Source organism: Podarcis bocagei (assembly GCF_964188305.1).
Source record: "Podarcis bocagei genome assembly, chromosome: W".
In the NCBI taxonomy this organism is placed as follows: Eukaryota; Metazoa; Chordata; class Lepidosauria; order Squamata; family Lacertidae; genus Podarcis; species Podarcis bocagei.
The window spans coordinates 29,381,886-29,405,751 of NC_138131.1; the positions used below are offsets into that span (position 1 = coordinate 29,381,886).

Here is a 23,866-nt window from a genome sequence, read left to right on the forward strand (position 1 = left end):
ATGCAGAGAAATGAAAAGAGCAGAGGAGAGATTGGTTGCGTGCAGACGTAGTCTCCGACTGCTTGGAAAAACCTCTGGAGAGGAGAGACCATCGGCAGCTGGGGGAGGGCAGGGACCTTCAGTCCTTGCAACTTCTGCATTGGGCCAAGACCTACTGGGAAGAGTTGCTGGGATCACTAGGCCTGCACTGTTTTTGTTTCTTTGAATAAAGAGTTAACTTCACTGACACCAGTGTTTTTTTATTGCTGACCTTCACATGACTGGCTCCTGACAAAACCCTTGGCTTTCTTAATATTTTTGAAGGACTAAATCTGAGCCCATGTCGGACTATGGAGATGAATTTGTCACTTGCAGCCAACTGGCGTATGACTACCACATTGAAAAGCCCCACAAGGTAACTTGCTTGTTGATCTGTCTTACTGTCTTCTTCCATGCTTGAAACATGGCTATGTGGACGGTTCTGGATTATAGTTATAGAGAAGTATCAAATCACATCTGTCCTCTAGAACAGAAGCAGTTTTCCTCCTCCATGTTTGTTTGAAGGGTGGTTTTTTATTGGCGACAGAATTCACCCCCTTGAAAACCTTGTCTTTTTTCATTTTTTTAAAAAAATGTTTCTAGCCTTGTTGGCTGGCAATACCCCCCCCCCCCAAAAAAAAAAGAGATCACTGTATAGTGACTAGTATAGGGACAGGGGACCTGTGGCTACAACTCCCATAATTTCTGATTGTTGGCCATGCTAGCTGGGGCTGGTGGAATTTGAAGTCCAGCAACACTTGAAGGGTGACAAATCCCCCTTTCCCATCCTAGTGAAATCCTTGAAGTGAGGCGGGTTGTTGTTGGATATGCAGAGCAGGAAAGTTGAGAACATGCTGCTAAACATTGACTTCCCGTTTCCTGTTTCAGGATACCATTTGTCCTGATTACTGCCTCTACTTGTACAAAGATATGCAGACCCTGACTGACCTGTTACATTCTGACATCGGCCAAGACATGCAGTTGCACAACAGCACTTTTTTATGGTTCATCCCTTTTATCCACTCCCTTATGGACCTGAAGGACCTGGGGATTGCCTACAGCATAGTGGTCATTCATCACCTGTGTTTGGAAATCCAAAATGTCCTCAGTGGCACTGTTGAGACTTGTGACAAAGTGTCTGAGTTCTTCATCTGGATCTTGGTGACTGTTGTTGAGTGCAGCCTTAAGAAAAATTGCCTTCATTTTCTGTGGATCAGCTCAGAAATGTGGGTGTGGATAGTGGTGAAATGTGTCATGCTTCCAAGTACGGTGTTCATGCCTGGCATTGAGAGAAGAGTAGTCAGGAATAGCTTAAGAAGCACAGTGACATCACCATCTTGGGAACCTGAGCCCATACAGTTTGCCTGCATGAAACTGATCCGTAACATCCTGAAGGAAGGGTATCAGGTTGTGCAGTCACCCACTTGTAAGCAGTTCCTTGATGAACTCAACTTGCTTCGCCGTAGCCACAAGCACTGGGAGCTGAGTTCCCCGCAGGCTCTAGAATTACAGAACACTCTGAAGGAGATCATATGGAGCATCATGAGCAAATCGTTAAATCCTTCCTCCCTTGTGAAGAGCCCTCCTGTTTGTGTAACTTCACCTACTTTCCTAATGAACCACAAAAGGCAGGAAGACAGGTGTCCAATGAATATGGACAATGAGCACCTACCCTGCTTGTCTGTGTTAGCAAAAAGACACATGGATGCCCAGAAAAATGTGGTGTCTCATCAATGGCCAGGGGTCCAAAACAAGCAAGATCCCTTCTACAAAAGCTTTGGCCTCGGTTTTCAAGACCTGGAGACCAAAGACTTCAGCACAAAGGAGAAGCCCAGTTCTTCCAGATCTCTTACAGAAAAGAATGGTAACAGCAGCAGTGCTTTGGAGAGAAAGGTTGGTCTAAATGACCTTACAAGCAAAATCAGATCTCTGAAACCAGACAGCACCCTGCAATTAAAACTGTTACCTGAAAGCAGTAGGAGAGGAAATACCAACCTGGAGCCAGGAACAGAAAAGCTGCAGTTGGTCAGAGACAGAACAAAGAGCCAGGAAGGGCAGAGGAGTGAAATCATTGTAGCCAGAGGCAGCACATCAGACACATTGCCTTGCAAATCAGAGGCAAGCTCAGGCAAGGCCTCTGTTGTGTGTGCTAAAGGAACCAGTTTGCCCATTGACTCTAGCCAGGAAAGCATCATCCGTCATCAAAAATGCATTAAGAAGAAAGCTAAAGGCGCTGTTCAAACTTTGTCTGCCCGAGAGAGCAACAAGTTGTCTGCTGGTGCAGATGATTCCCCAAACCAAGTCATTATTTCTGACGCTTCTTCAGATGAGGATGAAAACAAAATGAAAGCTGGTAGAGAGAGCAGGAAAGTGGACGCGTGCCTTGAGAAGAAATTCAGTGCCCCAGAGCAAGAGCCATTGACTACTCCAGACCTCATACATCATACAGCAGCTCGTGAAGGCCACATCGGCAAGGGAAATGCAGTAGTATGCTCAAATTTCACAGGGATATGTGCTGGCAATGGAAGCTGTTCCAGGTGCACAGATCCAGTTCTGCCCAGTACATCAGCATCTGCCAGTCCTTCAGGGTCAGCACCTGCTGTCAAAGAATCCACTATTCAGCCAGGGAAGAGCTCTGCAGAATATGGGCAGGTTAAAACAGCTAGAGAAAGTCCCAAGGGAAGCATCAAGCCAAGCATGCACAGTAAAAAACCACTGCTGGCAAAACTGGCAAGATCTACTCCTGCTCTGGTCCCACCCAACGAAATCCAACATATGCCAGCCCCAACCTTAGTGACAGAAAAACATGGCCTATCAGAGAAAGTCCAAAGAGCAGCCGAACTTGCTCAGTGCACACAGGACAGTCTTGCTGAGTTGCGCAGTTACAGGGAAATTGTTGGCGAGGTGGATGTTCCCCAGGAAAGGACATCACAATTAGTAAATGCTCAGCAACTAACTACTAGAAATAAGAACAATTTTGCCTGCCAAAAACGTCAGCTCTATAGGCAGACAAACCCCAAAGAGAGAGAGAATTGTCAGTGTACTCACGGAGAAACTCAGGAGGCTCAGCCAGCCAAAAAACCCAAGGCGGCAGAGCTAAGACCTGTGCAGTCTGCCAGTATGGTGGGGGTGGAAAATCAGAAGGAAAGTTCTGCTGGAGCTAGTAAAACCAATCATTTGACCTTTCCAGATCCCTCCTCTAGCCCATGTGACGAGGATGTGGCTTTGAAAAAGAGAGAGCCCCAATTGAATGAGAACAAAGATGGTGACGGCTTCTTTCTTACACAGTTGGATCCAGTGTACACGGAACTGTGTTCACAAATAGAAGATGGCAGTTACCTCTCAAACATGGAAGTCAATATATCTGCAAGCCCACTGCAGGGTAGTAATGATGACTTGCAGTTCAAGACCCCGACACTGAGCAGCATTCTCCAGCCTCGGATTTCAAACAACACCCCTCAGTTGCTGAATGTGCAAAATAACCATATTGTCATGGCGCTGCCCACCCCCAGAGCTGGTTCTTGGAACAAAGTGCACCAACCCTTTGCACAAACAAACATTGTGAATGCCCAGCAGAGAGACCATGGGATTTTCACCAGAGAGGTGCTGAAGTGGAACTATGACATGTTTGCAAACTTTAAACTGTTTGGGCCACCAAGCCATCTCCTTCAGTCTATTGTTGCCCCTGTCACAGCCAAGTTTGAGGATTACAATGACTACTTCAATACTTTCTTCCCCTTAATGATGCTAAATGCATTTGAAACGGTAAGCTGGCAACAGACCACCTCATTTTTCTCTTTCCTCCTCAAAGGAAATCCTCCCACTAGCTGAAATTAAACTCTCTCTCTCTCTCTCTCTCTCTCTCTCTCTCTCTCTCTCTCTCTCTTTCAAAAGTTGACAAGTTGACACATGTTTCCAAATACACATCCATTTTGTGTTCAACTTCCCCGCCCCCCTCCATGGTTTCCCCCATATTTTTTAAATTTGCTGCATATTATCAATATTCTATACCTTGTCTTTTCCACACTGTACTCAACAACAAGTATTCAGTTGCTGTTCTTCATTCAAATCCTACCTACGTTTTAACATGTTTACAATAATTCTTTAAATATTCAACAAAAGGTTTGCACTCCTCCTTAAAACCTACCTCTTCTTGATCTCTAATTTCCATAGTTAAGTTTGCCAATTTGGCATATTCTGTCAGTTTAAACTGCCACTCTTCTTTAGTAGGTGTCTCCTGATTTCGCCATTTTTGTGCATAGAGTACTCTTGCTGCTGTTGTAGCATACAATTGGTTCGTCTGTCTTCTTGAAACATCCCTAAGAGAAATGCCTTGGAGTTTTTTGGGAGCATCACCTTATGTAATTTTTTAACCTCATTATAAACCATCTCCCAAAAACTCTTAGCCACTTTACATGTCCACCACATATGGTAAAAAGTGTCTTCTGCTTCTTTACATTTCCAACATAAGCCTGACTCTGATTTGTACATTTTTGCTAGCTTACTCGGTGCCAAGTACCATCTGTGAGTCATTTTCATAAAGTTTTCTTTCAAAACATAACACACTGAGAATTTTATATTCAATTTCTACGGTTTTTCCTATGCCTTCATCTCTATATTGTGCCCACATCGCTAGTTCAGTGGATCATAGCAGATTTATCTATTTCAATCTTTAGTTTCTCATCCTAAAAGCCTCTTATACATCTTTGAAATTAGTTTTTCTCTGTTTTCTAATAACTCTTTTTCAAACTGAGAGCTTTGATTAATAAACCCATGCGTCTTACCTTGTTTAAATACTTCAATCAGTTGATAGTATTGCAACCAATTGATCAACCAATCCTTTTTATCCTCTAACTTCTTAAGCAGGCATAGGCAAACTCGGCCCTCTGGATGTTTTGGGACTACAATTCCCATCATCCCTAGCTAACAGGACCAGTGGTCAGGGATGATGGGAGTTGTAGTCCCAAAACAGCTGGCGGGCCGAGTTTGCCTATGCCTGTTCTTAAGCATCACACCCTCTTCTGTGAGGTCCAGTAGGTCCCTATAAGTCACCCATTTCTTTTCCATGTTTTGTTTTTTTCTGTGAAATTGCTTTTTTAATTACATTTTTCAAAAATATTTTGACAAAAATACAGATCCAATATTTTCAAACAAATACCGTATTTTTCGCCCCATAGGATGCACCGCCCTATAGGACGCACCTAGTTTTTTTTGGGGGGGGGAGGGATAAAGAAAAAAAATTATTCCCCCCCCCCCCAGGCACAGGGCTGGCACGGGGGAAGCCCAAGCTTCCCCCCACCCCAGCCCCCAGAACAGCCTGCTATCCGCAAGCCTAGGGAGCCGCGCCAGTCTGTTTGGTTTAAGTTAATCCTGCTAATGAGCTTACATGTGTACAATAACATTTCCAGTAAGTCTTTATACTTCTCTCAGACTCTATATAAGTTCTTCCTGAGTATCCATCAAAATGTTATGCTTTATTCTTGGCTTTCTCCCCGCCAGACAAATACTGAAATATCTCTTTGCCATTCCTTAAAGCAGCTTGTGTTATTTATTATTGGTATTGTTTGGAATAAGAATAACATCTTAGGTAAAATATTCATCTTTATGGCTGAATCCTTCCTAAAAATGAAAGTTTCGTCCTCCCCAATTAAACTTAAGCCACACCTGCACATACATTTAAATCAGTATTGTACCACTTTAAACAGTCTTGGCTTCCCCCAAAGCATTTTGGGAACTGTAGTTCATTAACGGTGTCAAGAAGAGGCTCCTATTGCTTGATTGTTAAACCACTCTAGAAATTGTAGCTCTGTGTGAGAGGAAAAGGGCTCTCCTAACAACTCTCAGCATCCTTGACAAACTCCATTTCCCAGGATGCCTATGTCAAGGACATGGCTGAATCGAATGCCAGGGAAGAGTCCGACTCTGGAGACCAAAGATCGCAGACAGAGCAGGAGGAGGTGGGCTCGACCCCCTTTCATCAAGAGTTCCCTGACTCAGCTAGAGAAAGGGGAGGGGGAGAGATAGACGGCCGTGGGAGGGTTGCTAAGCAACCAGCAGAAAGGCAGCGGACAGGGAGTTCTTCTTTTGAGAGCTGAAAAGGTTAGAATGCAACGGAAGTGCAAAAGGGGAAAGGCTGGACTTTGGCATCCTTCTTGCTGTGACAAGGGCGAAGACTTAGAGTGACTAACTTGTTTCAAGAGTGTCAGGCTGGGAGCTGCACTCTGGATGTAATTTATTATAAATGTACCATAAAACTGACAGGGAGTCATTAAACCTTATCAAGGCTTGCTTGCCTGTCTGAGATCATTACAGCCTATGCGGGAAGGAGCCATGGCTGTTTAAAGTGGTATAACAGTGCTATGTAGGGTGTGGATGTTGTCTTAGGACAGGAGGTGGGGGAACATCTGTGACCCTCCAGATGTTACTCAACTACAACTCCCATCAGCCCTAGCATATGGCCAGTGGCACAAGGGATGGATGGATGGATGGGCATTGTAGTCCAGCAATATCTGGAAGGCCAAAAGTTGTATTATTATTATTATTATTATTATTATTATTATTATTATTATTATTATTATTATTATTATTATTATTATTATTAATTTTTATTATTATTATATTTTATTATTATTATTATTATTATTATTATTATTATTATTATTATTATTATTATTATTATTTATTACCCCACCACTCTGGGCGGCTTCCAACAAAATATTAAAAATACAATAAAACATCAGACATTAAAAACTTCCCTAAACAGATACCCCACACCAGCCTTTGAAAGGTGTGTCTCGTTCAAACAAAAGGGATTTTTGTAAGCCTAACTGTTGCACTAGTGTAGTGGTGGACTCAAGGTTTTTTTTGGCAAGGGGGAGCGGGGTTAAAAGTGTCCCATTTGGGTTTTTTTTGGATGGGGCAGGTGTTGAATGTTTTTATTTAGTTTTACAAATGTATGTATCAAAATTATGCTAATACATCACAATAGACATTTTTTTTAAGCAATACAGTCCTCCCTCCCAATCCCACTAAGCGAGAGCATGTGTATTTAACAAAATACATTGCATCACAATTGTCCATGAGTAGATGGAGGCTGCTAGTTCGATGGATTCCCAAACAGGAAAGTAATAACAGAACATCATATGTCCATAAAATGGTTGGAGTCTTATCTTCAGTATAGAGCTTTCAGATATTTGGTAAGTTTCTTCATTAATATCACTGTCCATACCTTTTGTCCTCATAAGAAAAGTTGCAAGTTTGCTAAATTTCTCAATTTTGTGCCACCAGTTGTTGGGCTGCTGCAAGCAGGGATTTTATTATTTCCTTAGACTGTAACTCCTTTTGCTCTCTGTGAAAATCAGTCAATAAAGTTAACTGTGGTGAGCCACAGACTCTCTGGGCCCCATTTATGAGCAGGGAATCCTGCCCAATGCTTTTAGCAGCCCACATGTGGTGGAAGAGCAGTCTCTTAAGCCTATGCTTCCATTTCCCTGCAGGTGGCACAGGAGTGGCTAGAGAACCAGAAATCAAAAGAGCAAAGGCCTTTTGAGTTGAATTTGCTGAACTTCAACGCAGACACAAATGAAGCAGATTTTACGAGTGAGAATTTCACTGCATATAAACAAATGGGAAGTAGAAATGCAGTCCTGTTTTTAATGGTGGTTGTAGTAGATAACAGAAGTGCTTGTGTTAACACTAGACTGTTGGGGTGAGCAGTCAAGGGCTATTATACTTTATTCTGCCTGTATCTTTTTTGCTTTTCTGCCCAACACAGAATGTTGATGTGTATTTTAGCCTGTTTTCAGTTTCTCGTTGATTTGATTTTTTTAAAATGTTTAAAATAATTTTTTTACCAATTATTTTATTGTTTTAATCTTTTGGTAAACTGCTTTGAAGTTGTGAAAAACCAAACAAGCGGTGTATAAATTTTATGAAATAAAATAAACCAATATCTGTGACAAACAAACTGATATCCAGGTGCTGCAAATGATTAAATGAATAATGAATAATGAATAAAAATCAATTTTATTTGATTAAAAAGAAAGAAAGAAAAAAAAGAAGAAAAAAACAAGGATTGAGGCAAGGTGTGCCTGCTTTATCTCAATACCCAGAATGCTTTCTCTCTCCAAAATGGACCTCAGCAGCAGCAATGAAAAAGCTCATACAACTAAATTGAGTGAATATTTATTAGAATGTGCGACTGGGTAACCAAAAACATCTGGAATTCAAAGTTCAGCTGTAGCAACTTGTGCTCGACATGCCTACTCTTTTATTAAGAGCTTTTGGTAACAACGTAGTTGTATCTGTATGTGGCTAAATGCTTGCATATTTTTGTTCTGTGTTCAAATTACTTCTCTAGTTAACATCTCAAGAAGCAATTTAGAGAAACAGCTGCACCCAAAGGAATGTGACTTGGTGTTCTTAATATTGTCTGAAAAGCAAAACTTCTATAGCAAAGAAGGCAAGGTAGAGAGCTGTCCATTACACCATGTGGGCTATGTGACTCGGTTTTATACTGGTAGGTTTTTTTTTATTAAAAAAACCAATAAGTAAGTGTACAAAACAATTATGTTAGCCAACCCTTGGTGTCAGTAAGTTATTTGATTTGGGATGGGGGACCCATTTCTGCTATTTCAGCATGAAATTCTGGCTCAGTCCAGGTATTGCACCAAGCTTTGTGGTTAAGAAAGCTTAACTATAGTTTGGCATGAAGTTTTGAGTTGACAAACCATGGTTTATCATCCACTGGCAAGCCAAGAAGCCATGGATTGAGATCAGAAGCCATTGTTTGAAGTGGGGTTACAAGCCACGGTTTTGGGAAATGGAAGCAGGCAAAGAACTCTAAACAATGTACAGTCTGTTAATATGTATGCTAGAAAAGCTCTCAAATCATGATTTGAATGCTAGATGATAATGAATGCATACACCGTGGTTTCTGAATTGTACCCCTGTGTCTCTCTCTCTCTCTCTCTCTCTCAGAGATGAAAGAGCAGGATGCCTGTCTTCTGTCTGTCAAGACACAAGGAAATTTGTCCGGTGTTGATAAGAATGTCAGGTGTGTGGTGGTCAGTTCTTTGGTGACAACGGAGCAAATGTTCAAGGCCCTCCTTCTTCTGAACCGAAGCCCTCTAGCCAAAGCCATAATCAGCCCACAAAACTCTGACTTCTGTCTGACAGGCTCAACTGTGGACTTGGAGACTTCTGTAAGTGTTTGTTTTAAAAGGCAATATAACCCAGTTCTGACTTGGGGAGGTATAAGATATTTTGCTACCCATTACACAAATCGTATGCCAATGAGCCAGGGGTTAAGCTGAAACTCCCTCAGAGATGGGCAGAGAAGACCAGAGAGAGGCAAGAGAATATTTCTACTCCAGCAGCCAACTTTCCGGAGGTGGAGGCGGGCGATAGGAGGAGAGACAGTTAGCTGTTAAGATTAGCAGCAGATGGAAGCTTTCTCCTGCCATCTCCAGGGAAGCCTTCGGAATTATGGTTCACACACCGCCGCTTTTCAAGTGTTGCCCGTAACATGTGGCCACAAATCTGCATCTCTTGGGAACATGGTCTTTTAGATGTGAGACAAGGGTGGGGACCTCAGTCCCAGGGACCAAATGCCACCCTCCAGGCCTCTCTGTTTTGTTTTGTTTTAATAATTTTTATTAATTTTCCAACACAAATAAACAATCATATCAGAATTTCCACAAATTTAACTCTATTTGGACTTCCTTCAGCTTCTCTGACAATCATCCATATTTGCCTCCCAGTTACGCATTTCTTCTGTTTATATTGCCATTAACCTTCCCTCCCACATCTATTTCTTTCAAACAATATATCTCAACTTTCACAGTGCTTCTTGGAACCCCACTAGCGTTGTTTGCACATCACACGTTCTTTTCAGATATTCAACAAATTTCCCCCAGTCCTCGATGAACTTTTGGTCTCGAAGATATCTGATTTTCCCAGTTAGTCTGTCCAGTTCTGCATAGTCTCTCAGTTTCAGTCTCCATTCTTCTACCGTCGGTATTTCCTCTTGTTTCCATTTCTGGGCCAGTAGAATTCTTGCTGCTGTAACTGTATATTGGAAAAGTTTACAGTCCTTTCTTCTTATTTCCTTTCCTGTAATCCCTAAAAGAAATATCTCTGGTTTCTTTGCAAATGTACATTTTAACATCTTTTTCATTTCATTGTATATCATCTCCCCAAATCCCTTCACTTTCTTACACTCCCACCACATGTGATAAAACGTTCCTTCTGTTTCCTTACATTTCCAACACTTATTACACGTCTTATACATTTTTGCTAATTTTACCGGTGTAAATATCTTTCATATTCCATTCCAACAATATTTTGTACATTTTTGACAGAATTTTAGAATCATTATTTATCACTTCTGTCTGGAACTTTGAGTCTTTTTCTACATAACCCTTTTCTTTGATATCTTTTTTAAACATTTCACTAACCTGAAAATAATGCAACCAGTCATAAATATGTTCTCTAACTTGTTCGTATGGCATTAGTTTCCATTTTCCTCCTTCTTTGATTATCAATTGACCATATGTAATCCAGTTACCTCTCATATTTATTTTCTTTACACTCATAACCTCTAATGGAGACAACCAGTGTGGAACTCTGGGTTCTAATAGGTTTTTGTACCTCCCCTGAGTGAGTGCTTGAGGGCCCTGCTCTTGCCACTTACCATCTGGCCTGGGGCGGGGCCTGAAGCCTCATAAGGACTGCATGCTGCTTGCTGCCTGCTGCCCAGGAGGACTCCCCTGAGTGAGTGCTTGAGGGCCCTGCTCTTGCCACTTACCATCTGGCCTGGGGCGGGGCCTGGGGCCTCATAAGGACTGCGTGCTGCTTGCTGCCTGCTGCCCAGGAAGACTCCCCTGAGTGAGTGCCTGAGGGCCCTGCTCCTCCCTGCCACTTACCACCTGGCCCAGGGCGGGGCCTGACAGGCCTCACTAGGACAGTTGTTACTGCCGGAGAGGCACAGAGTGTTCTTAAAATGTTTTTTAAAAAATTTCTCTGGATTTTTTGTATGTGGAGGGTGGGGGTGGCATTGATGTTTGGTTGGGCTTGGGGAATTATTATTTTTTTATTTTGATGTTTTTGTAATTTTTACTTTTTTTGTTTGTATTGTTTTATTGGTTTTGTTTGTTTGTTTAAGGTGTTATTTTGTTTTTAGGGGGAGGGGTCAGGGCTGCCGGGGAGTGGGCCCCAGCCCACAAAATAGCTGGGGCATGTTCCACGGGGGGGGGGGGGGGGATGCACTGGGACAACCAATCTCAGTGATCACGGGTAGGAGGAGGAGTTATGCTCAGACCAGACCATGTCATCACAGAGGAGGCAGGTTTAGTCGTTGTCTGAGGACTATCCCTGCCTCCGGGTCTGGTCCTGACCGGATGGATACTAGAATCAGCAAGGGATACCCACATGACCTGAAGGTGCTGCTGTGCAATGTCAGGTCAATGATTCAGAAGACCACTGCCATCCATGACTTGATCATGGATGGAGGATTTGACCTGGCATGTGTAACAGAGACTTGGTTGGATGAAGCAGATGGGCCTGTCCTTGCCGCTGCTTGTCCACCAGGTTTCTCTTACGCACAGCAACCCAGGTCACGTGGGCGGGGAGGGGGGGTTGCAGTGATTTTTAGGAAGTCATTAGTTTGCACCAGGCGTCCTATTGGGAAGACCCAGTTCTCTGAGTGCATGTTCTGGAAGTTGGGCAATAGGGGCAGTACAGGATTCCTTTTGGTGTACCGACCTCCCCGCTGCGCCAAGGATTCCCTGCCCGAGCTGCTTCAGGTCGTGGCGGATGTTCTCCTGGAGACACCTAGCTTGGTCGTCCTAGGGGATTTTAACATCCATGCCGACACGACCTTACAAGGGGCCGCTCGGGCCTCCATGGGGTTGTCCCTGAATAAGTCTGGCCCAACCCATAGCCGTGGACATGCCTTGGACCTGGTGTTTACCTCTATGGATGTTGGTGATCTGACACTAAGTAAAAGCGAAACGAAAGAAGTGCCATGGTCAGATCACTTCCTGGTGCAACTGGACTTCTCTGCGACCCATCCCCTCTGCAGGGAGGTGGGACCAATTCGGATGGTCCGCCCCCGCCACTTAATGGATCCAAATGGTTTCCAGAGAGTGGTAGGGGATGCTTTATCCCATGTTGATGGCCTTTCAGCTGATTCCCTGGTGGCCCGCTGGAATGTGGAGTTAACCAGGGCTATTGACTGTTTGGCTCCGAAGCGCCCTCTCCGATTGCATGGAGCCCGGACAGCCCCGTGGTTTTCCACGGATCTGAGGGCAATGAAACAATCGTTGAGACGGCTAGAGCGCCGGTGGCGGATAACTCATTCCGAATCTGACCGGACACAGGTTAGAGCTCAACGTCGAGCCTACCAAGTGGCGATAGCGATGGCGAAGAAGAATTTCTTCACCGCCTCTATTGCATCTGCAGAAAACAGCAGCAGGAGACTTTTTCAGGTGGTTCACAATTTAGCGGAACCACCTGCAACATCGGGGCCCAGTACGGGCCACATGTTCTCCTGCAATGATTTTGCAAAGTTTTTTGCAGATAAAATCGCTCAGATTCGGGAAGAAGTAGACTCCACCGTGGGAGCAGGGCCGGGGCGGGAGAGTGCAAGAGTTCTGTCTAGTCAAGTTGAGTGGGATCATTTCCAATCTGTTACCTCCGAGGATGTGGACAGGCTGCTTGGACGAGTGAAACCAACCACCTGTCTCCTTGCCCATCCTGGCTTATAAAAGCTAGCCGGGAAGGACTGGGCGATGGGCTTCGTGGGGTGGTGAATGCTTCCCTCCGTGAGGGAGCCTTCCCGGACCCGCTGAAAGAGGCGGTTATTAAACCGCTTCTTAAAAAACCATCTTTAGATGCGGCCACGATGGCCAACTATCGCCCAGTCTCAAATCTTCCATTCCTGGGTAAGGTGATTGAGCGAGCGGTTGCCGAACAACTCCAGGCACGCCTGGAAGAAGCGGACCATTTGGATCCCTTCCAGTCGGGATTCAGGCCTCATCATGGGACTGAAACTGCCTTGGTCGCACTGGTTGATGATCTCCGGCGGGCTAGGGACAAAGGTGAGAGCTGTTTCCTAGTTCTGCTGGATCTCTCAGCGGCGTTCGATACCATCAACCATAGCATCCTTCTGGACCGTCTTGAGGGGCTGGGAGCTGGGGGCACTGTTATACAGTGGTTCCGCTCCTTCCTCCTGGGCCGTGTTCAGAAAGTGGTGGTGGGGGTTGAGTGTTCAGACCCCTGGGGTCTCACTTGTGGGGTTCCTCAGGGTTCTGTCCTCTCCCCCATGCTTTTCAACATCTACATGCGGCCGCTGGGAGAGATCATCAGGAGGTTTGGGCTGGGTGTTCATCAGTATGCGGATGATACACAGCTCTACCTCTCTTTTAAATCAGAACCAGTGAAGGCAGTGAAGGTCCTGTGTGAGTGTCTGGAGGCGGTTGGAGGATGGATGGCGGCTAACAGATTGAGGTTGAATCCTGACAAGACAGAAGTACTGTTCTTGGGGGACAGGAGGCGGGCAGGTGTGGAGGATTCCCTGGTCCTGAATGGGGAAACTGTGCCCCTGAAGGACCAGGTGCGCAGCCTGGGAGTCATTTTGGACTCACAGCTGTCCATGGAGGCACAGGTCAAATCTGTGTCCAGGGCAGCTGTTTACCAGCTCCATCTGGTACGTAGGCTGAGACCCTATCTGCCTGCGGACTGTCTCGCCAGAGTGGTGCATGCTCTGGTTATCTCCCGCTTGGACTACTGCAATGCACTCTACGTGGGGCTACCTTTGAAGGTGACTCGGAAACTACAACTAATCCAGAATGCGGCAGCTAGACTGGTGACTGGGAGCGGCCGCCGAGACTATATAACACCGGTCTTGAAAGACCTGCATTGGCTCCCAGTACGTTTCCAAGCACAATTCAAAGTGTTGGTGCTGACCTTTAAAGCCCTAAACGGCCTCGGTCCAGTATACCTGAAGGAGCGTCTCCACCCCCATCATTCTGCCCGGACGCTGAGGTCCAGCGCCGAGGGCCTTCTGGCGGTTCCCTCACTGCGAGAAGCAAAGCTACAGGGAACCAGGCAGAGGGCCTTCTCGGTAGTGGCGCCCGCCCTGTGGAACGCCCTTCCAGCAGATGTCAAGGCGATAAACAACTACCTGACATTCAGGAGACATCTTAAGGCAGCCCTGTTCAGGTAAGTCTTTAACGTGTGATATTTTATTGTATTTTTGGTTTTTGTGGAAGCCGCCCAGAGTGGCTGGGGAGGCCCAGCCAGATGGGCGGGGTATAAATAATAAATTATTATTATTATTATTATTATTATTATTATTATTATTATTATTATTATTCTATTAGTGAGCTCCGAAATATGTGGTTCCCGAAACCTTTATGAATTTTATTCTTTTCACACCATAAATACGCGTGCCATCCAAATCTGTTGTCAAATCCTTCTAAATCTAATAACTCCTTATTCTCTAATTTTATCCATTCTTTCAACCAGCAAAGACATGCTGCTTCGTAGTATAGTTTCAAGTCCGGCAGGGCGAAGCCTCCTCTTTCCTTTGCATCTGTTAATAACTTAAATTTAATTCTCGGCTTCTTACCCTGCCAGATATACCTTGAGAGCACTCTTTGCCACTCTTTAAAAATTACTACCCCCTTTATTATGGGGATAGTCTGAAACAAAAATAACATCTTTGGAAGAACACTCATTTTAACCATAGAGATTCTACCCCAAAAAGATAACTTCAATCTTCCCCACATCTCCAAATCTTTCCTTATTCCATTCCAGACCGGTGTATAATTATTCTGAAACAAATCAATATTTTTACGAGTTAACCAAATTCCTAAATATTTTACCCTTTTCACCACCTCTATCTCTATTCTTTGTTGCATTATTTCTATCATACTTTGATCCATATTTTTAGCAATTATTTTAGTTTTCTTCTTGTGTAGTCTGAACCCTGCCACATTTCCAAATTTCTCAATCTCTTCCAATACTTCTTTTACACTTGCTAAGACAACAGGCATATAAAAGTTATGACGCTGGAAGATGAGCCCCTCAGGTCGGAAGGTGTCCAACATGCTACTGGGGAAGAGCGGAGGACAAGTACAAGTAGATCCAGAGCTGATGAAGCGGCTGGGCCAAAGCCGAAAGGACGCTCAGTTGCGGATATGCATGGAAGCGAAAGGAAAGTCCAATGCTGTAAAGAAAAATATTGCATAGGAACCTGGAATGTAAGAACCATGAACCTGGGTAAGTTGGATGTGGTCAAAAATGAGATGGCGAGAATAAATATTGACATCCTGGGCATCAGTGAGCTAAAATGGACGGGAATGGGCGAATTCAGTTCGGATGACTATCATATCTACTACTGTGGGCAAGAAACCCGTAAAAGAAATGGAGTGGCCCTCATAGTCAACAAAAGAGTGGGGAAAGCTGTACTGGGATGCAGTCTCAAAAATGATAGAATGATCTCGATATGAATCCAAGGCAGACCTTTTAACATCACAGTAATCCAAGTTTATGCACCAACTACTGGTGCTGAAGAAACTGAAATTGACCAATTCTATGAAGAATTACAAGACCTTATAGAAGTGACACCAAAGAAGGATGTTCTGCTCATTATAGGGGATTGGAATGCTAAAGTAGGGAATCAAGAGATAAAAGGAACAACTGGCAAGTTTGGCCTTGGAGATCAAAACGAAGCAGGGCAAAGGCTAATAGAGTTCTGCCAAGAGAACAAGCTGGTCATCACAAACACGCTTTTCCAACAACACAAGAGACGACTCTACACATGGACATCCCCAGATGGGCAACATCGAAATCAGATTGATTATATTCTCTGCACCCAAAGATGGAGAAGCTCTATACAGTCAGCAAAAACAAGACCTGGAGCTGACTGTGGCTCAGATCATCAGCTTCTTATAGCAAAATTCAAGCTTAAACTGAAGAAAGTAGGAAAAACCACTGGACAGGTAAGATACAATCTAAACCAAATCCCTTATGAATACACAGTGGAAGTGAGGAACAGGTTTAAGGATTTAGATTTGCTGGACAGAGTGCCTGAAGAACTATGGGTGGAGGCTCGCAACATTATACAGGAGGCAGCAACTAAAACCATCCCAATGAAAAAGAAATGCAAGAAAGCAAAGTGGCTGTCCAACGAGGCCTTACAAATAGCGGGGGAGAGAAGGCAAGCAAAATGCGAGGGAGATAATGAAAGATACAAGAAATTGAATGCAGATTTCCAAAGAATAGCAAGGAGAGACAAGAAGGCCTTCTTAAACGAGCAATGCAAAGAAATAGAGGAAAGCAACAGAATGGGAAGAACCAGAGATCTGTTCAAGAAAATCGGAAATATGAAAGGAACATTTCGTACAAAGATTACCATAATAAAGGACAAAAGTGGTAAAGACCTAACTGAAGCAGAAGACATCAAGAAGAGGTGGCAAGAATACACAGAGGAATTATACCAGAAAGATATGGATGTCTCGTACACCGCAGGTAGTGTGGTTGCTGACCTTGAGCCAGACATCCTGGAGAGTGAAGTCAAATGGGCCTTAGAAAGCACTGCAAATAACAAGGCCAGTGGAAGTGATGGTATTCCAGCTGAACTGTTTAAAATTTTAAAAGATGATGCTGTTAAGGTGCTACACTCAATATGCCAGCAAGTTTGGAAAACTCAGCAGTGGCCAGAGGATTGGAGAAGATCAGTCTACATCCCAATCCCAAAGAAAGGCAGTGCCAAAGAATGCTCCAACTACCGCACAATTGCACTCATTTCACACGCTAGCAAGGTTATGCTTAAAATTCTACAAGGAAGGCTCAAGCAGTATGTTGACCGAGAACTCCCAGAAGTGCAAGCTGGATTTAGAAGAGGCAGAGGAACCAGAGACCAAATTGCAAACATGCGCTGGATCATGGAGAAAGCTAGAGAGTTCCAGAAAGACATCTACTTCTGCTTCATTGACTATGCAAAAGCCTTTGACTGTGTTGACCACAGCAAACTATGGCAAGTTCTTAAAGAAATGGGAGTGCCTGATCACCTCATCTGTCTCCTGAGAAATCTCTATGTGGGACAAGAAGCTACAGTTAGAACTGGATATGGAACAACTGATTGGTTCCAAATTGGGAAAGGAGTACGGCAAGGCTGTATATTGTCTCCCTGCTTATTTAACTTATATGCAGAATTCATCATGCGAAAGGCTGGACTGGATGAATCCCAAACCGGAATTAGGATTGCCGGAAGAAATATCAACAACCTCAGATATGCAGATGACACAACCTTGATGGCAGAAAGTGAAGAGGAATTAAAGAACCTTTTAATGAGGGTGAAAGAGGAGAGCGCAAAATATGGTCTGAAGCTCAACATCAAAAAACGAAGATCATGGCCACTGGGCCCATCACCTCCTGGCAAATAGAAGGGGAAGAAATGGAGGCAGTGAGAGATTTTACCTTCTTGGGCTCCATGATCAGTGCAGATGGTGACAGCAGTCACGAAATTAAAAGACGCCTGATCCTTGGGAGAAAGGCGATGGCAAACCTAGACAACATCTTAAAAAGCAGAGACATCACCTTGCCAACAAAGGTCCGTATAGTAAAAGCCATGGTTTTCCCAGTAGTGATCTATGGAAGTGAGAGCTGGACCATAAAGAAGGCTGATCGCCGAAGAATTGATGCTTTTGAATTATGGTGCTGGAGGAGACTCTTGAGAGTCCCATGGACTGCAAGAAGATCAAACCTCTCCATTCTGAAGGAAATCAGCCCTGAGCGCTCACTGGAAGGACAGATCGTGAAGCTGAGGCTCCAATACTTTGGCCACCTCATGAGAAGAGAAGACTCCCTGGAAAAGACCCTGATGTTGGGAAAGATGGAGGGCACAAGGAGAAGGGGACGACAGAGAATGAGATGGTTGGATGGTGTTCTTGAAGCTACCAGCATGAGTTTGATCAAACTGCGGGAGGCAGTGGAGGACAGAAGTGCCTGGCGTGCTCTGGTCCATGGGGTCACGAAGAGTCGGACACGACTAAACGACTAAACAACAACAATGGTTCTTCAATCGTAATTACTAGATCTTTGTATTTGTATTCATTCTGACCAACTTGTTACCCCTTTTATTAATTCATTTTGTCTCATCGACCTCAAAAAAACCTCTAGGACCTTTATAAATAGCAGTGGTGAGAGTGGACATCCCTGTCTAGTTCCTTTTGTTATTTTGATATCTTCTGTATTCACATTATTAACAATTAATTTTGCTTTCTGCTCTGTATAAATTGCCTTTATCCCATTAAAAAACTCTACCCCCACATCCATATATTCCAAGTTCTTCAACATAAAATCCCAAGCAATATTGTCAAAGGCCTTTTCTGCATCTACAAACATTAATATAGCTTGTTTCTCATTCCTGGCAGTCAGATACTCCAAAATATTAATTACATTTCTTATATTATATTCCATCTGCCTGCCTGGAAGGAAACCCGCTTGATCTTTGTGAATTATTTCTTGCAATATCTTTTTCAATCTGTTCGCTAAAATCCATGCAAATATCTTATAGTCTGTATTAAGCAGTGAAATAGGCCTGTAATTTTTAACTTGTGTTAAATCTGAGTCCTGTTTAGGGATAAGTGTAATAAATGCTTCTTTCCACGTTTCAGGGATGTCTCTTTCTTTTAAAATATTGTTCATGACTTCTTTCAATGGTGTCATTAAAGCATCTCTCAGTTCTTTATAGTAGCCTGATGTAAATCCATCTGGTCCAGGGGCTTTCCCCCTTTCCAGTTCCTTTATGGCCTCTTTTATCTCCTCGTTTCCTATTGGGGCATTCAGTTGGTCTTTCTTTTCTGCCAGGATCTTCTGCACCTTTTTTCTTTCAAAAATCGTTCTATTTTCCTCATAGAATCATAGAATCATAGAGTTGGAAGAGACCACAAGAGCCATCGAGTCCAACCCCCTGCCAAGCAGGAAACACCATCAGAACACTCCTGACATATGGTTGTCAAGCCTCTGCTTAAAGACCTCCAAAGTAGGAGACTCCACCACACTCCTTGGCAGCAAATTCCACTGTCGAACAGCTCTTACTGTCAGGAAGTTCTTCCTAATGTTTAGGTGGAATCTTCTTTCTTGTAGTTTGGATCCATTGCTCCGTGTCCGCTTCTCTGGAGCAGCAGAAAACAACCTTTCTCCCTCCTCTATGTGACATCCTTTTATATATTTGAACATGGCTATCATATCACCCCTTAACCTCCTCTTCTCCAGGCTACACATGCCCAGCTCCCTTAGCCGTTCCTCATAAGGCATCGTTTCCAGGCCTTTGACCATTTTGGCTGCCCTCCTCTGGACACGTTCCAGTTTGTCAGTGTCCTTCTTGAACTGTGGTGCCCAGAACTGGACACAGTACTCCAGGTGAGGTCTGACCAGAGCAGAATACAGTGGCACTATTACTTCCCTTGATCTAGATGTTATACTCCTATTGATGCAGCCCAGAATTGCATTGGCTTTTTTAGCTGCCGCGTCACACTGTTGGCTCATGTCAAGTTTGTGGTCAACCAAGACTCCTAGATCCTTTTCACATGTACTGCTCTCAAGCCAGGTGTCACACATCTTGTATTTGTGCCTCTCATTTTTTTTGCCCAAGTGCAATACTTTACATTTCTCCCTGTTAAAATTCATCTGGTTTGTTTTGGCCCAGTTCTCTAATCTGTCAAGGTCGTTTTGAAGTGTGATCCTGTCCTCTGGGGTGTTAGCCACCCCTCCCAGTTTGGTGTCATCTGCAAATTTGATCAGGATGCCCTTGAGTCCATCATCCAAGTCGTTGATAAAAATGTTGAATAAGACCGGGCCCAAGACAGAACCCTGTGGCACCCCACTAGTCACTCTTCTCCAGGATGAAGAGGAACCATTGATGAGCACCCTTTGGGTTCGGTCAGTCAGCCAGTTACAAATCCACTGAGTGGTAGCAGAGTCAAGACCGCATTTTACCAGCTTCTTTACAAGAATATCATGGGGCACCTTGTCAAATGCCTTGCTGAAATCAAGGTAGGCTATATCCACTGCGTTCCCTTCATCTACCAGGCTTGTAATTCTGTCAAAAAACGAGATCAGGTTAGTCTGACATGACTTATTTTTCAGAAATCCATGCTGACTATTGGTGATCACAGCATTCCTTTCTAGGTGCTCACAGACTGTTTGCTTAATGATCTGCTCCAGAATCTTCCCTGGTATTGATGTCAGACTGACTGGGCGGTAATTATTTGGGTCCTCTCTTTTCCCCTTTTTGAATTATTATTATTTCTTTCTCTGTTTTTATATAGTTTTCTATAAAAGTCCAAAAATCCTTTTCTAATTCCTTTCGGATTGTCAACCTCTTCTCCGTTTACAATAATTTTATTAATTGTATTTTGCTCTTTTCTCTTTTTGGTTTGCCACGCAAGCCATTTACCAGATTTGTTCGCAAATTCAAAGTTTTTTTTGTCTTAACCTTTTAATATTCAGTTCTATTTCTTTATTTATGATCATTGCAAATTGTGTTTGTAAAGTCTTAATCTCTTGTTTTATTTTTAAATTATTTGGTTTTTTAATTTGGTTATTTTTAATTATTTTTTGTTCATTGTCCATAATCTGCTTTAGGATTTCTTTTCCCCCCTTTTTCTCTATTCTTGTTCTTCAAAGAATTCTGTTGGATAAAGAAACCTCTCATCACTGCCTTGCTTGCATCCCATACTACACTCATCTTCGTTCCTTTATTGCTGTTGTCCACAAAATACTCAGTTAGTTTCTTTTGTGCTTTTTCAATGATTTTTTGATCGTCGAAGAGGTAATCATTGATTCTCCATCTAAAGGTTCTTTCCTCGAATCCTTTCAATTCCATTTTTATTGGATTATGGTCTGAAATTATTCTTGGTTGGATCTCAATTTGAAGAATTCTTGGAGTCAAATCGTTCGACACCCATATTTGATCTATTCTTGACATTGACTGATTCGGTTCAGAAAGAACTGAATTGTTTTTCCAATGGATATCTGAGTCTCCAAATATCGATCAAATTATAATTCTTTACCATTGCGAAAAAAGTCTTAGGTAATTTTCCTTCTTTGTTTGATCCATCTCTTAGTCTGTCCATTTCCAATGAGACCACTCCATTCATGTCTCCCATTACTATGATTTTCTGGTCCATATATTCAAATAGTTTTTCTTCTAAAGATTTATAAAAATCTGTCTTGTTTCCATTAGGTGCATAGATCCCGACAATTATCAAATTTTCGCCCTGCCATTTGATCCGTACTGCAATCATCCTTCCTTCTTTATCTTTGAAGATTTGTTGTGATTCAGTTTTACTTTTGATATATAGAACTACCCCTCTTTTTTCTCTTTATCTGAAGATACAAATTTGTTTCCTAATCTTTTGTTAATCAAAATTTTCCTATGTTTCCTTGCGACGTGTGTCTCTTGTAAACATATAATGTCCCGATTGTTCTTTTTAAAAAATTGTTCAATTTTATTCCGTTCCCCCCCCCCTCATTCATTCCATTAATATTCCAATTCCATAATTTTAGTGCCATGGTGATTTCCAATTAAATAAATTTAGTTTGCTTTTTACGCTTTTATAATTTATCTGACTCTCCTTCTTCCTCTTCTTTTTCTTCTCCTAAATTTTCCCCATTCTCTTCTTCTTCTTCTTCCCCCGATTCTAATTCATCCTGGGCACCTGCTCCTTTTTCTGCTCCTTTGACTTCTCCAATTTCTCCATCTTCTACTTTTAGTTCCTTATACCTTCTCAGAAACTTCCCTGTTTCTTCTGGACTCGTCAATCTGCGCTTTTTGGTTTTGTAGAAAAATGAAATTCCCTCCAGAAATTCCCACCTGAATTCAATGTTGTTTTTCTTAAGGACCTGCACCAGTGGTTTATATGGGTCTCTTCGTTTCAATAATCTTATTGGTATATCTTTAAAGATGATTATATAACTTCCATCTATATACAATATTTTCTCTCTGTTCTTCTGTAATATCAAATTTCTCATTTCCCTGTCCTTCAAGGTGATTAGACAGTCTCCTGGGAATTTTCTTGTTTTTGATGTTCTTACTCTCATTCTAAATGCATTTTGTACTGTTTTAGCTACCTCTTGCCAGTGTGGTGTAGTGGTTAAGAGCGGTAGTCTCGTAATCTGGGGAACCGGGTTCGCGTCTCCGCTCCTTCACATGCAGCTGCTGGGTGACCTTGGGCTAGTCACACTTCTTTGAAGTCTCTCAGCCCCACTCACCTCACAGAGTGTTTGTTGTGGGGGAGGAAGGGAAAGGAGAATGTTAGCCGCTTTGAGACTCCTTAAAGGGAGTGAAAGGCGGGATATCAAATCCAAACTCTTCTTCTTCTTCTCTTCTATTGGTAATTCCATCCATTGGGCTAATTCCGATATCAGTCTGTCTTTAATATTTTCATTCTGTATTTCCGGAATAGCTCTCAACCTCAGATTAACTTCCCTCTGTTGCAATTCATTCATAGCAATCAAATCTTTAATTTCTTCTTGTGATTTATTTAATTCCAACATCTCCACTCTAATCCTCTCTTCCTCTCGCTTCACTTCCTTCATTTCTTGTTTCGTCCTCTTAAATCCTTCCTCCAGCGATTGAGTTCTCTTAGATACCTCTTTTAATTGTCCTTTAAGTTCATTAACTGTCTCATCAATTTTTTTTATCCATTTTCCCAATCTTATTATCTACTGATTCTAGTTTTGATTCTAAATTCTTTTCACTTTGTTTTATTTCGGCAAACATTCTCAAAATTTCTGCTTTAAACTCTGTTTCTTGTTTGGACCCCTTCCTCTCTACTGGTGTCCCCCCATCTGCCCCTTTCTTTTGCTGGTGTGACATCTTTATTAATTATTCCTTATTATTCAAACAATCTTCAAATATTGATTGAACCAATTTTTACACTTTTACACTTTGTCAATTTTCCAATTTCTAATTATATCATATAGTTCAACTGTAGTTTGGGGGTGATGAGGATGATGAAGAGTATAAGATCAGAGTAGAAACCGGAACAAAACAAACTAAATCTTCTTGCCACCAATTAGGCTATTCCTCAGAAAAAAATTGCTTCCCAGATAAATCCAATACCTCGCCCAAAGGAAAAGGAATTTCCAAAAATTTCCAAAAATCTTCCCACAAGGCTTCCCAGAAATCTTCCCATAAAAAACCCTTTCCAAGATTATATCCAATTAATCACGTTCCAAAAAAATTATATCCAAATGACAAAGGTCCAAAATTATATCCAAGTGACAAAATCTGAGGCAAAATTCCCAAAAAGATGAAGAAAAAAACAATAAAAACAAACGCAGAACCCTTCACTCGACTAAAAAGGCACAAGTCACTTCTCAGTATTATATCCCTCAGTATTATATTCCTTCGCCAGGAAAAAAAATCAGAGAAAAACAAATTGTAGTAGCTCGTTCCTTCCACTAGGGTAACAGACAGTTCCTTTAATATATACAGTTTTAGACTTAAAAGTTCCCAATTCATAAAAAAGGAAAGAAAAAAAAGGGGTTTCCCAATTGTAATTAATATGCTTAAGTGACAGAGGCAGCTATAATCCTATTTAGCATTAAGGATTCCCATAATAAAGTCTAAAAAGACCTTTATCCGCTGTTTCCACCTAACCGTCGTTCCAATAGAGTTTTAATAATGGAGTCGGAAGCTCCTTTTCCGTTTCAGTGTTCTTTGTTCTTTTAAAAGTGAAAGTAACAAAGCACTTCAGCCTTCTGTTTCCCTCCGTTGCATCAAAGACCACAAACTTCTTCAATCTTAACTTTCTGCTCTCCCTTTCTA

The 23,866-nt window shown here is 42.5% G+C and overlaps 1 protein-coding gene across 1 annotated transcript in view; it reads left to right on the top strand.

Moving 5' to 3' along the window:
* Window positions 1-23,866, top strand: part of LOC308578183 (putative helicase senataxin) — a 299,741-nt gene that overhangs the window by 150,759 nt on the left and 125,116 nt on the right. Inside the window, exons 8-12 of the mRNA XM_081178438.1 lie at window positions 304-394; window positions 907-3,783; window positions 7,515-7,617; window positions 8,378-8,536; window positions 8,998-9,221. Coding sequence (XP_081034564.1) covers window positions 304-394; window positions 907-3,783; window positions 7,515-7,617; window positions 8,378-8,536; window positions 8,998-9,221 — 3,454 coding nt within the window. The remainder of the gene's footprint in view (window positions 1-303; window positions 395-906; window positions 3,784-7,514; window positions 7,618-8,377; window positions 8,537-8,997; window positions 9,222-23,866) is intronic.